Source organism: Peromyscus leucopus, chromosome 2, assembly GCF_004664715.2.
Source record: "Peromyscus leucopus breed LL Stock chromosome 2, UCI_PerLeu_2.1, whole genome shotgun sequence".
Classification (NCBI taxonomy): domain Eukaryota; kingdom Metazoa; phylum Chordata; class Mammalia; order Rodentia; family Cricetidae; genus Peromyscus; species Peromyscus leucopus.
In genome coordinates this window covers 102,918,733-102,931,436 of record NC_051064.1, presented here as the reverse complement: position 1 = coordinate 102,931,436, position 12,704 = coordinate 102,918,733, and the positions used below count along the sequence as shown (strand labels likewise).

At 39.1% G+C, this 12,704-nt stretch overlaps 1 protein-coding gene across 1 annotated transcript in view; it reads right to left on the bottom strand.

Annotated features, from left to right (window-relative positions):
- Positions 1–8,712: 8,712 nt before the first annotated feature.
- Positions 8,713–12,704, bottom strand: part of Efcab7 (EF-hand calcium binding domain 7) — a 41,381-nt gene continuing 37,389 nt past the window's right edge. The window contains exons 13-14 of the mRNA XM_028870249.2: positions 11,266–11,373; positions 8,713–8,962 (exon numbers count right to left, since the gene is read on the bottom strand). Of these exons, the coding sequence (XP_028726082.1) occupies positions 8,888–8,962; positions 11,266–11,373 (183 nt within the window). The 3' untranslated portion in view covers positions 8,713–8,887. The remainder of the gene's footprint in view (positions 8,963–11,265; positions 11,374–12,704) is intronic.

Sequence of the window (12,704 nt, the reverse complement as noted above, 5' to 3'; positions counted from 1 at the left end):
GGAGAGGGAGGGGAGGGGAGGGGAGGGGGGAGGGGAGAGGGGAGGGGGAGGGGAGGGGAGAGGGGGAGGGGAGGGGAGGGGAGAGGGAGAGGAGAGGGAGAGGGAGAGGGAGAAGAAACTCATATAAAGACACAGAAAATGATTTCAACACAATCATACAAGAAAATTCCTCAAATCAAGGGAAAAGGTTGCCTATCCAAGTTCAAGAGGCAAGTAACACTAAATAAACAGGCCCAGAAAAGAAATTCCCCACATCATATAATGCTGCGGGACGCAGGAATATCATAAGAACTCAGCTGGTTATGGCAAAGTCACTACCTGGAGGGATCAGGGAATTCCTCCAGAGGAAGCCAAATCCCAAGGAGTTTTTGGTGTTACTTGGCTTGTTATATATCAGCTGTATTCTGTTATGAAAATCATGTGTGCCTTCATAGTTTTCCCAATTGACTTTTCCCTATGAAGGGCTAACAGTGTGGACTGATCACTCTCTGGACATACACATGCCAGGTATTTGGAGAACAGCCTCAGGAAAGGCTTTCTCTGGAATCAGATATCTCCCTTGGCTACTTTCAAGGACTAGCAGTAATAACAGTCCACATGCAAGTCTCCTGATTTAAGGTAAATTCCACAAGGAGACACCACCTAGGTCAAGTGGACGTTAAGTAATAGCTTTACACAATTCAGCTCGGACCCTCCTTTCTTACAGCCTTACTAACTTTATAGACCTCTAACTCCTTATCTAACCACTTCTAGGAATATTTAGATAACCTTCTGTGCTGACAGCTATGCTCAGCCAGAACTCCAGTTCAAGCCTCCCTATAATTATCATCATTGGCAGCATCTGGCCAGGTCCATCCCCAGATGGAGGAAAGTACCTTATCAGAGATACCTCCATACTTTCTAAGAATAGACTTAAACATCCAGCCTACCTGTTTGAGAAGGCCTGGCGGATGTGCCAATTAAGCCTTACTTTCTCCTTTCCCAAACCTTACCTCCAGTTCCAGATCTCCCTTTAACTATCATGCTAAAGAGGCATTTAGCTGTACACAGATTGCCTAGCGACTGAGCACACTTTCCCCAACCCTGCAGAAAAACGGCAGATAGCTTGGACAGATAGGAGCCACAGGAAAAAAGAAGACAGTTTTATTTTCTCTCATTGACCTAGCAACTTACAGATTCTTAACACTTTCTACCAATCACATTTAAGATTATAGTTGAGCACATAAGAGCCCTCTTCTTAGATATTACCTGAATTTAGCCTTTAGTTAATTCATTTCCCCATTGGTCACTTCCCTTTGGAGTTGCAAATGATAATTAATGGTTATTGCCTCCCTGTGTGATTCTTATCACCCCTCCATTTGACCCTGGAAGCCTGGTTTTTGCACTGCTAAGGGAATACTGCTTGTAAGTGTATATATACCAGAACTCCCAGGGCACGACAGGAGAGAGAAGAGAAAAGAGAATGGAAGAACTAGATGGGTAAGAACTTGAGAGGAACGAACTGAGATGGGGAAGAACTGGATTGAAGGGCTAGAAGAGAAGACAAGAGGAACGAGATGGAAGATGAGGAAGAATGAGATGGGGAAGAACAAGATGAGGAAGAGCCAGATGAGAGAGAAGGAGCTGCTAGGGGAAAGAACTAGATAGATGAGAACCTAGGAGGGACAGAACTAGATGAAGGAATTAAGATAGAACCTAGAGGGGACAGTAGACACATATAGAGAAATCAGGCAAGGAAGGAGCTAGGCATGAGAGCAGAATAGAAGCTGTATATATAGAGAGAACTATCACAGAATAATAATAAAGTGTATGAACTAAGGAGTTTCGTGTACATATATTCATTTCTTTTCATCAAAGATTAATTATCAGCTGGTTGTAGATTCTTCCCGGACCCTGGGAGGGGACTATCGAGGGGCTGGACCCCCATAGTCCCCGATAATATAACAGTCAAAACACTAAACAAATAGAACAAAGAAAGGATAACTAATGTATAAATGCAGACCTATTAGAATAACAGTTGATTTTTCAATAGAGATGTTTAAAACCAAAATGGCTTGGACCAATGTACTACATGTTCTCAAAGCCTATAGATGCTAGCCCAGGCTACTACACCCAGAAAGATGATCTGTAACAATCCAAGGAAAAAGAAAAGCTTTCTACAATGAAAGCAGAGTAAAGGATTTGTAACCATCAAGCCAGCCCTCCAGAGGATTTTGGAAAGGATACTTCAGACTGAAGAAAAGGATAAACATACCCAGAAGGTGACAGTAAAAGAGCAAAGAAACAACATTAGGTCAGTAAATAAACAAAAAGGGGCTAAGAAAATAAACAACATAAAATCAACAAATGACAGGAACCAATACATATCTTCAACATAACTTTGAACATCTGATCTCACTCCCCCCAACCCCCCGTCAAAGGACACAGATTAGCAGACTGAATTTAAAATCATGACATCATTTTGCTGCCACCAAGAAACCACCACAAAGACAGAAATGTCCTTAGAGTGAAATGATGGGTAAAGATGTTCTCACTGAATGGAACCAGGAAACAAGCAGGTGGGGCTAGGCTATCCTAACATCCAAGAAAATAGACTTCAAACCAAATCAGAAGAGAGAAAGAAGGTCACTTGGATTCATGCTGATCAAGGGAACAATCCACCAAGAGGACATTACAGTCCTAAACATGTATGTGCCAAAGTTGGTGCACCCAAATTCATGAAGCCAATGCTACCAGACACAAAGCAACAGAGCAGTACCAACAAAGTAATAGGTGACTTCATCACCCACTTTCACCAAGAGACATACTGTACAGATGAAAAGTAAGCAGAAATAATAATGCTAGATGACATCCTGTATCAATGGACTGAACGTGACTACAGAAAACTATACCTAAACATTAGAGAGTACACATTCTTCTCAAAAGCCCATACACCTTTCACTAAAATAAACCACATATTGAGACACAAAACATGTCTCAATAAATACAGGAAAACTGAAATAACTCCTTGTATTTTATTTGGCCATGATGGAATAAAGCCAGATTATCAACAGCAATAGAAACCATAGAAAATACACATGATGTTGCTTATGGAGATTGACTAATACAGTATTGAAAGGTGAGTGGATCACCAAAGGAGTAAAAAAAGAAAAACAAAAACTTACAAATTTCTAGACTTGAATGAAGATTGAAGTACAACCCTGCCAAAGTCTATGAGAACCCAATGAAGGCAGCAGTCCTAAGAGGAAAGTTTATATCTCTTAAGTTCCCACATCAAAGGATCAGACAGAACCCAAATAAATGTGTCTTAAGACCTTGGAAAAACAAAAACTTTTGAACAATACTCAAAAGTAGACAGAGAGAATTAATCAAGATCAGAAAACTGAAATAGATATTTAAAAAATAGTAGAGTCAATGGCATGATGTTAGTTCTTTGAAAAGATTAATACAGCTGACAAACTTTTTACCAAATTAACCCAAAGAGCAAGTGAGAAAATAAAAGTTTATAAATTGGAGATAAAAGAGAGACATTACAACAGATACCAGTGAAATCAAGAGGACTGTATGGGAAAACTTAAAAATCTATATTCTAAAATATTAGAAAACCTAAACGAAATGGATAAATTTCATTCTTTTTTTAAAAAGCATTTTTATTTTATGTGTATGAGTGTTTTGCCTGCATATATATATATATATATGTATGAGTGTTTTGCCTGCATATATATATATATATGAGCACCATGTGTGCACTAGTGCCAGAGGAGGTCAGGAGAGGGTGTGGAGTCCCTCAACCTGGAGCTACAGATGCTTTTCAGCTGCCATGTGGGTGCTGGGAACTCAACCTAGGTCCTCTGTAAGAGCACCAGTACTCTTGCCTAACGAGCCATCTTAACTGGTGAGACCATGGATGAATTTCTTAATGCACATGACTTAGCAAAGTTAAGCAAAAAAAGAGATTAATTTTTAAAAACACGTTAATCACAGCAACAAGATTGAAACAGCAATAAGAAGTCCCCCCTTAAGAAGGCCTAGGACCTGCTGGCCTCCCCATGGAATTTTACCATACCTTCAAAGGTTAAAATAGATGCTTCTCAAACGATTTCATCAGATAGAAAAGGAAGAATGCTCTCAAATTCTTTTTAGGAGTTCAGTGACACACTGATCTAAATCAGATAAGATACATACACACACAAAGAAAATAATCTACATGTGAACATAGATGCAGAAAATCTCAATAGAATACTTGGAAACTAAATTCAAGAACACATCAAAAAGATATCACCCACCACAGTCAAGTCAGCTTCATCCCAAAGTGCAGGAATGGTTCAGCATCTGTAAAAACATGAACAGACTCAAGGACAGAAGGCATTTAATAATCTCACTAGATGCAGAAAAGGCCTTTGACAAAATCTAACACCTCTTCATAATATACTCTTGGAGAGACTAGAGATGGAGGGATGGAGGGAATACACCTAGTATAACAAAGTCAATACACAACAAGGCCACAGCCAGCATTCTGATAAACAGAAAAACTCACAGCATTTCTGCTAAACAAGGCAAAACTATTCTCTCTCTCTCCATGCCTGTTCAATATAGATAGTGCTTGAAATATTAGCTACAGCAACAAAACAAAGGATATAAAAGCAGTACATTCACCGTGTGGCCTAGCAACCTCATCTTTAGGCATCTATGAGAAATGAAGACCTGTGTTTACATAAAAACCTCACAGGCATGCTCACAGCACCTCCATTGATGGTTTAAAAAACACTGGAAAAAACAGCAGTTAACTGAGTAAACAATTTGTGGTACAACTAGATAATAAAATATCATTAAACAATCAATTTTGTATCTCTATCTATCTATCTATCTATCTATCTATCTATCTATCTATCTATCTATCTGCTTCATTTTCATGAAACTTCAGTCCTTCAGTTTGAAAGTTATGGTAGAACAATTTTTAAAAATCTGAAATAGGGCCAACAAGATATAAAGGTATTTGCTGCCAAGCCCGATGACCCAAGTTTAATTACTAGGACCCACATGATAGGAGAGAAATGACTCCTAAAAGTAGTCCCATGATCTCAACATGTGGGCTCTCTCTCTCCCAACTAAATAAAATGTAATATTTAAAAATCTGAAATAAAAACCCTACAGGAAAAGAAAGTTATTAAAATAGAAGCTCAAGATAGGGAACACATTCTCCTAGGCTGAGAAAAGGGCTGAAGTTTCGTGAAAAATGAGGCATTTAAAAATGCATGTGAGAGGTACCGCCTGTAATACTTGTTCTCGATCTATCTTCTCTGATAGGCTATGTGAAAGGAGGGCAGAAAGAATATCTGACTTGCTCACCTCTGCATAAGCAGTATCTAAAGCAGTGCTCTGAACGTATTAGATACCCAATAAGTACAAGATTAATTGACTTATTGCATATTATATCAATAGTCAGATAAAATAACAGAACTCTAGGGAAAATGAAAAATGAGAAAGAAGAATGTTAGACTTCTATTGCCTGCCCTTAATAAAGCTTCCCTATCCCTTCAAGGTCATTTAAAGTTACAGCTTGTCCTCCTGACTTTTCAGGTGTGTTGCAGGAACTTTTCTTGGGGAGACTTAAACAAGGCCCTCTTACCCCAGATAGCGTGCCTGTGACACACCAACATGTAATAAAAAAGAAGCCAATGAGTTTGGGAGCTTACTTGCAGAGCCTGGGTAAGGAGCTACTTACAGGAACATAGGGGACTCTTCAAACAGCCTCTACCAAAAAGTCTCGTCTCAACATGAACAATAACTTCACCATAGCTACACAGATGAAGTACTCTGCTTAAATGACCTTCCACCCTCTATGTATTTTATCAAGCGCAGAAGGGAATGTCAGGATCTCAGAGAGTCCTGTCCTAGTTAGGGTTTCTATTACTGTGATAAAACACAATGACCAAAGCAATCTGGGTCAGAAAGGGTTTACTGCATTTCCAGGTAATACTCCATCACTAAGAGCAAGCGAAGACAAGAACTCAAGGCAGGAACCAGGAACCAGGAACTAGAACAGAGATGACAGAGGAGTGCTACTTACTGACTTTCTTTCCTCGGCTTGCTCAGCCTGCTTTCTTATACCACCCAGGACCATCATTCCCAAGAGGGTCCAATCTGGACCCTCTCACATCAATCATTAATCAAGAAAATGCCCTACAGACTTGCCTACATCCAAACCATTTAACATAAATGAAGAAAACCTGAAAGCTAAAATTTAAAAGCTAAGAAATCCTTCTATATTTATCTTTGAGAAACCTAGATTTTCCTGGACATGAGATGGAAATGTAGAATTCAATACCAATTGAATTCATGTACTAATAAAAGGCACATTGCTTATGTCTATTTCCGCCATCCGTTCTGAAGTCAAATCCCTGTTCCTAACACCCTCTAAGGGCCTTTAGAATCATTGTCACAGTCTGGAAGAATAGTTGAGAAGAGCTAATTTAGAATGATAACATTTGCAGAAAGATGCAACAGAAAGCAGGGAGGTGAGTGGAGCACTATTGACTTTACCTTATTAAGTCTCAATTAGAAGATTACATTTCACCTGGCTTCCAGTTTAATTTGGTGGATCTTGTCCTTGGTTATAAAGGCAAATAGGGATTTATAAAATATTAAATATCTATGAATTATAGCTAAAAGAAATGGGAAATATTAATTTTTGAAGAATGGAATGATATTCTAGGTCTTCTATGATGTTATCTTTAATACTGTTATTTTGAGAAATACGTAAAGAAGAAATCCTCCCTTCCCTGTTGCCTCTTGGTTCTGGAGGTCAAAGCCAGGCCCATGCACATCAAGGGAGCACTAAGCTGCAGCCTGTCCCAGAGTAGCTGTTTTTAAAGTACACAGTGACTTTGGTTACAAATAAAGGCAGCTTGTAAGAATGAAGGCTACCTGTTCTTGATTTCTTTAGATGGAATACCTACAGTTAGCAAATAAAAATGTGTCAAACCAGGCCAAAGCTTGTTCCTCTAGACTGACCAACTATTGCTACTTCTTGGTCCTAAATTCTCTCCACATGAATCTTATCTATTTCCTTTAAATGAGTTCTATCATTTACTTTATTTTCCTCAAGTTGTGATGTAGTTCCTTCTTTCCCTTAGAAATTAAGCAGGCTGTACAACAATGATAGAAAATTTACAGTATATAAATCTAGCAGGGCCATATACACACCCTAATAATTATAGTCAGAACTGCAAGTCAGTACTTTTTAGGAGGAGGAGACTTAGTATTCATTTTATAAAGCAGGAACAGTTTTTATACATTTTCCATTGAGAAAGAGTACATACTCATGTGTATGCAGACAGCCTTAAAGTCCAACATAGTTCACCAAAGCAGCCTTGTTAGTCCTAAAGTGTTTAACAGTGCTAAACTCTCACCCCCATCTAATAGGCACTCCCCTAGCGGCCAAAATCAGAAATGCAGTTCTATTTTCCTGGTTCATACCCAAGATATGACTAAGTTTCTGCTGCATATTTAACCTACGCAATAACAGATATAAGAGAAGGCCACTAGCTTAAAAAAAATCTTGTCTACGTCAAGATCCAATAGAAAATCAGTGTAATTTAAGAAGTTCTTATTGTAGTATCTGAAACCTAACACATTAGTTTTAAAATATCAGAACTGAGGAAGGTTAAAGTTAGAAGGAAAAAGTTTAACTTACAATAATTTGCCTTCCACTGAGATGGGACTTCTAATATAGCGAGCCCTGCCTCAGCTACCAAAGCTCCAGTAGCGGACAGAGAGTTTTGTGTAGCCAAGTCGTGCCCATGCTGGCTGGTGAATGCAGCTCCAGGGCTCCATGTTTTTTTCCTTGAGTCTCCATGTTCCCAAGTTAATACTTCATGAAACCCATCATCTGATTATAAAACCCCTAAACTACTGTGGGAAAATATAAAAACTTTGTCATATGTTTTTAGCACCACATAAAATTTTCTGTAACTGACTATGGGGTGAAATGAGATAAATGGCCAGAGCTGTTGAACTTATCAATCATCTGACAATGAACAAAGTAATTGTATATCTCACTACCTTTAATGAGACAGCCATCTGAAGAGTTCAAACAGTGAGGTAATGACAACCTAGTTACAGATCTAAATGAATGGTCCAAACTCCAAATAACATTCAAACTATGTGCATGCATATAGTAGGCAAAAAAAAAAAAAAAAAAAAAAAAAAAAAAAAAAAAAAAAAAAAAAAAAAAAAAAGCTTCTGCCAGATAGTATTCATATTCCAAAAGCTGACACTGGCCAAGCACTCTGTTACTGGGACTGATATACAGTTTTTAATTGCTTGATGCCATTTTTTATGCAATATACTACCTCCTTAACTGCTCCACAGGGTTAATTTCAACAGTTTCAAGTATCCTCTGTGAAGAAAGCTAGAGACACACTAGTGAGAAATTTGCTGTTGGGACAGAACGTCGTGCTATTGCCAACAGGTTTTAGCTTCCTAAAGCAGAAACAGGTTTCTTCCATCCCACTTTAGCTTTTGAATAGTTAGACCCTTTAATGGCTATCTTTGTGTTTATATCATCCTTTAGTATTTTACAAGACTAACCAGAAGTGTAGAGTTTGGAAGTCATTGAACACTATTTTTAAAAATCCCATTTATAATTTTATTTATTAAAAAACAAAAAAGTTCTTATATTTCCCACTAAATTAACAAGACAGTCACACATTTTAGAAGACTATTTGTATTTTAATAATAAAATATATAACATGGACATAAAATATAAATGCATAGAAATGAAACAGATTATTAAGTATACCAGTTACATGGAAGAGCATTTAGTTAATAAATAACAGATCTGATCTAAAATACTTCTTAGTTTGATAGTTCCACATGGAATTATTTAAGATACAAGGGAATACACACAATAATATATCCATTCTTGTCGTTCATTCAGGGGCATTACATGTTGACAAACCTGCATACAAAAATAGAAAGCTTTTATTTTTATTTGATAAATTATTGTTATTTGCTAATTTTCAACATTTCTAGGCCTAGTATAATAATAATAATAAAATAAAAGGTATCCATGAAGCTGGGTGTCGTGGAGATGCCTTTAAGCCAAGCATTCAAGAGGCAGAGACAGGCAGATCTCTGTGAGTTCAAGGGCAATTGGCATGCACAGCAAGTTCAAGGCCAGCCAGGGCTCCCCAAAGAGATTCTGTCTCAAAAAAGAAGAAACAAAAATCCCTGTGAAACCAGTGATAGGGCACGTACCATGTGTCATGATTGTTCACGAATGTGAGTGCTTGGGAGGCTTAAGCAGGAGGATTACTAGAGCACAAAAGATCTGGACAACATGAAGTATACAGTTAATAAAAGGGTGATTGCTACAGTTAAAAAAGACAGGTGTACACTGCCTATTGGTGCAACCTCAGGAGGCTAAGGCTGGAGGACCCCAAGTTTGAGGCTAGTCTGGGCTACACAATGAGACCCAGTCTCAAATACCAAGAGGGAAAACGGAGGGAAGAAGCTGTGTGCAGATGGAATTCTGTTCTTTCTCTGGCATGGATGGGTGTTTATGATCTGAGGATTGACAGAAGAATCCAGAGTCCTGGTCCATGAGAGTAGTTTTACTGTGTGTAATTGGTGTGAAAAGTGGGAGGTAAATAGCCTTTCTCCACCAAGCCTAGAACATTGTCTAACACTGTGGGTTTGTGCATGAGCGTGTGTGTGCACATGCACATACATGTACACATGTTCATGTGGGTGTACATGTGTGCATGTACACATCTGGAGATCAGAGGTCAAGCTCAACTGTCATTCCTCCAACACTATCCCTTAGGTTGTGAGACAAGATCTCTTATGGGAATCTGCCCTGCTGATCATGCCAGCCAGTGTTTCTCGTCTTTCCTAATGCTGCAACCCTTTAATACAGTTCCTCATGCTGTGGTGACCCCAACCATGACATTATTTCATTGCTACTTCATAACTGTAATTTTGCTATGAATCATAATGTAAATATATGATATGCAGAATATCTGATATGTGGTCCCTATGAGAGGGTCACGACCCACAGGTTGAGAACCACTCCTAGTCTATCTGGCCTATTTCTCTCCCGAGAACTGTTGTTACGCGTGTGCACACCATGCCCGGCTTTCACAAGGGCTCTGAGTGTGCACAGCCAGTACTTTCCCTCTGCAGTCCACTTCCCAAGTCTTCCTTGGAGAAACGTCAAGAATGAGCTGTCTTTGCCCTTTGCCTTTAAATCACTCAAGACCACTGTGGAACTTCACAGAAGGCTCGGGGTGGGGGCGGGGGTCGTGGTAAAAAATACATCAGTAAGCTTTTCTCTCTGTTCTTTTCCCAGACCCTGGGAGTCTACTGATTGTTCTTGCCTTTCAATTTGTGACCTCATCAGAAACCCAGAGTCTGCTAAAACCAACATTATATAGCTATTTCTGGCTCTTGACTTAGGGGCTTATCTAAACTTAGAGATGTTATTTTCCTCTCAGGTAATCTTGGACAATCTTAATAGTGTGGATAAGCATATTTGGGGTTTTTAAAGTAACTATTATTAGTCATATTATCTGGCATTTCTCCATATGATATTCAGAAGTGCTTTCACATATATTATTTACTTTTATCATTGTACTAATCCTGTGAAGGACCAAACTAATCTAGTGACATTGTTTTAATTTTACCTTTAAACAGGAGCACAGCTGACCGATGGGTCAGCTGGTAAAGGGCCCCAGCCCGCAGGATCCTGGACCCCACGTGGTGGAAGCAGATAATCAGCTCCTACAAGTGTCCTCGGACTTAGACATGCATTCTGTGGCATGAATGTGCATGTATGCATGCACATGTGCACACAGTGCAAACAAATTTTAAAAGAAGCTAGAACAAAGACGTTAAATGAATATCACCATAGTCCCCAACCAAACAGTGAGAGGACTGAATTAAAAGCAAAGCCCGGTCAAACATGGTGGTTTGTAATCCTAGTCCTTGGGAGATGGAGGACTGAAGATCAGGAGTTTAAAACTCAGCCTTGGCTGCATAAAGTTTGAGGCCAGCCTGGATTCCATGAGAAAATAATCCAAAACAGACAAACGAACAAAAAAATCCCACTAACTCTCCTGTAGAAGGAACAGGGTATTTAGTACTATGAACGTCACACTTAAATAACTTTCGACTTCATTTCGTGCCGCATGCTTCCTCATGGCATCAGTAGCAAACACTTCTTGTCACAGAGTAGACAGAAGGGTTTAGAATAATGCTCACCATTGTAGATATCGGGGCCACTTCTACCGCAAAGACGCTGAGTCCTCTGTTGTTGACACAGTTTCTACTCAGTTCATTGTTGATGTGAATGATCACTTTGTCATCTGACTGGAGAAAATTGTAAGTCTTTAGTGCTGAAAACTAATACAGATGTAAACCCCAGAAAAGACCTGGAAATCTGTTTACAGACTCCAGTGCCCTGCAAAGGAATACGACAAGCAGCTGCTTCTTCCTGCTCAGTGCTAAGTGTTTCCTCCTCCATTCCTTTCTAAATGACACCAATGACACAAGCTTTTCTTTCAAAGGAGTTTTGGATTTTCCCTTTCATCTTCCTTCCCAGGCCACTGTGGAGTGTAACAGCAAGTTAGCTCATCCTTGGCATATGACAGCAATGTCTTCCTTTTCTTTTATCTCTATTTTTCTATCACCCATTCACTCAGATCCTACCTTCCAACTAATATGCCTAAAACATCCACTTAATTGAGTTCTCTTTTATTCACTGACTCAATAAATATGTGTTTATTTATTTATTTATTTGGTTTTTTGAGACAGGGTTTCTCTGTGTAGCTTTGTGCCTTTCCTGGAACTCACTCTGTAGCCCAGGCTGGCCTCGAACTCACAGAGATCCGCTTGGTCTGCCTCCCGAGTACTGGGATTAAAGATGTACGCCACCACCGCCTGGCTTGTGTTTATTTAATATCAACTGCTTGTCAAGCATGTTTTAGATCCTAGAAAGAGTATTCAAGATAGCACATATGATCTGGATCCATTCTATCACTGTTTTGACCTTTCTAGTAATCCTTCATATTGCCCCTCCCCTTGTTTCTTCTTCTGTTTGCCTTGCTTCTGAAGATTGTCTCTCAGTGGACCCAAACCTTAGATAAAGCTAAAATCCTACTCTACACCCTTTCCCCTCATCACACATTGTCCCCAAGTTCTAGGTCTAAACCATTACAAAAAACACAAGTAGAATAAAGCTACTGTGTGTGCAAATAGATTACATGACTTAGTGTTTACTTATCCTCTGGTCTCTCTGAGAATATTAATTTTGTCTTTCTAAGTAGCTCATAAACTTGAAAGCAGACGGTTATGGAATATTAGTTTAAAATGTGTTACATTTGTTTATGCTGTGGAATATTTGTTTAATGATGCAAAGAATGGTTGTATTCTTTTATGTTACATTTGTTTAAGTCTGTGAAGCTGTGTTACTTGCCTGTCTAAAACACCTGATTGGTCTAATAAAGAGCTGAACGGCCAATAGTAAGGTGGAAGAGAGAGATAGGCAGGGCTGCCAGGCAGAGAATAAACAGGAGGAGAAATCCAGGCTTGAGAAAAAAGGAGGAACAAGAAAAGGGGAAGGAGAAGAGGATGCCAGGGGCCAGCCACCTAACCACACAGCCAGCCATGGAGTAAGAAGGAAAGAAAGATATACAGAATAA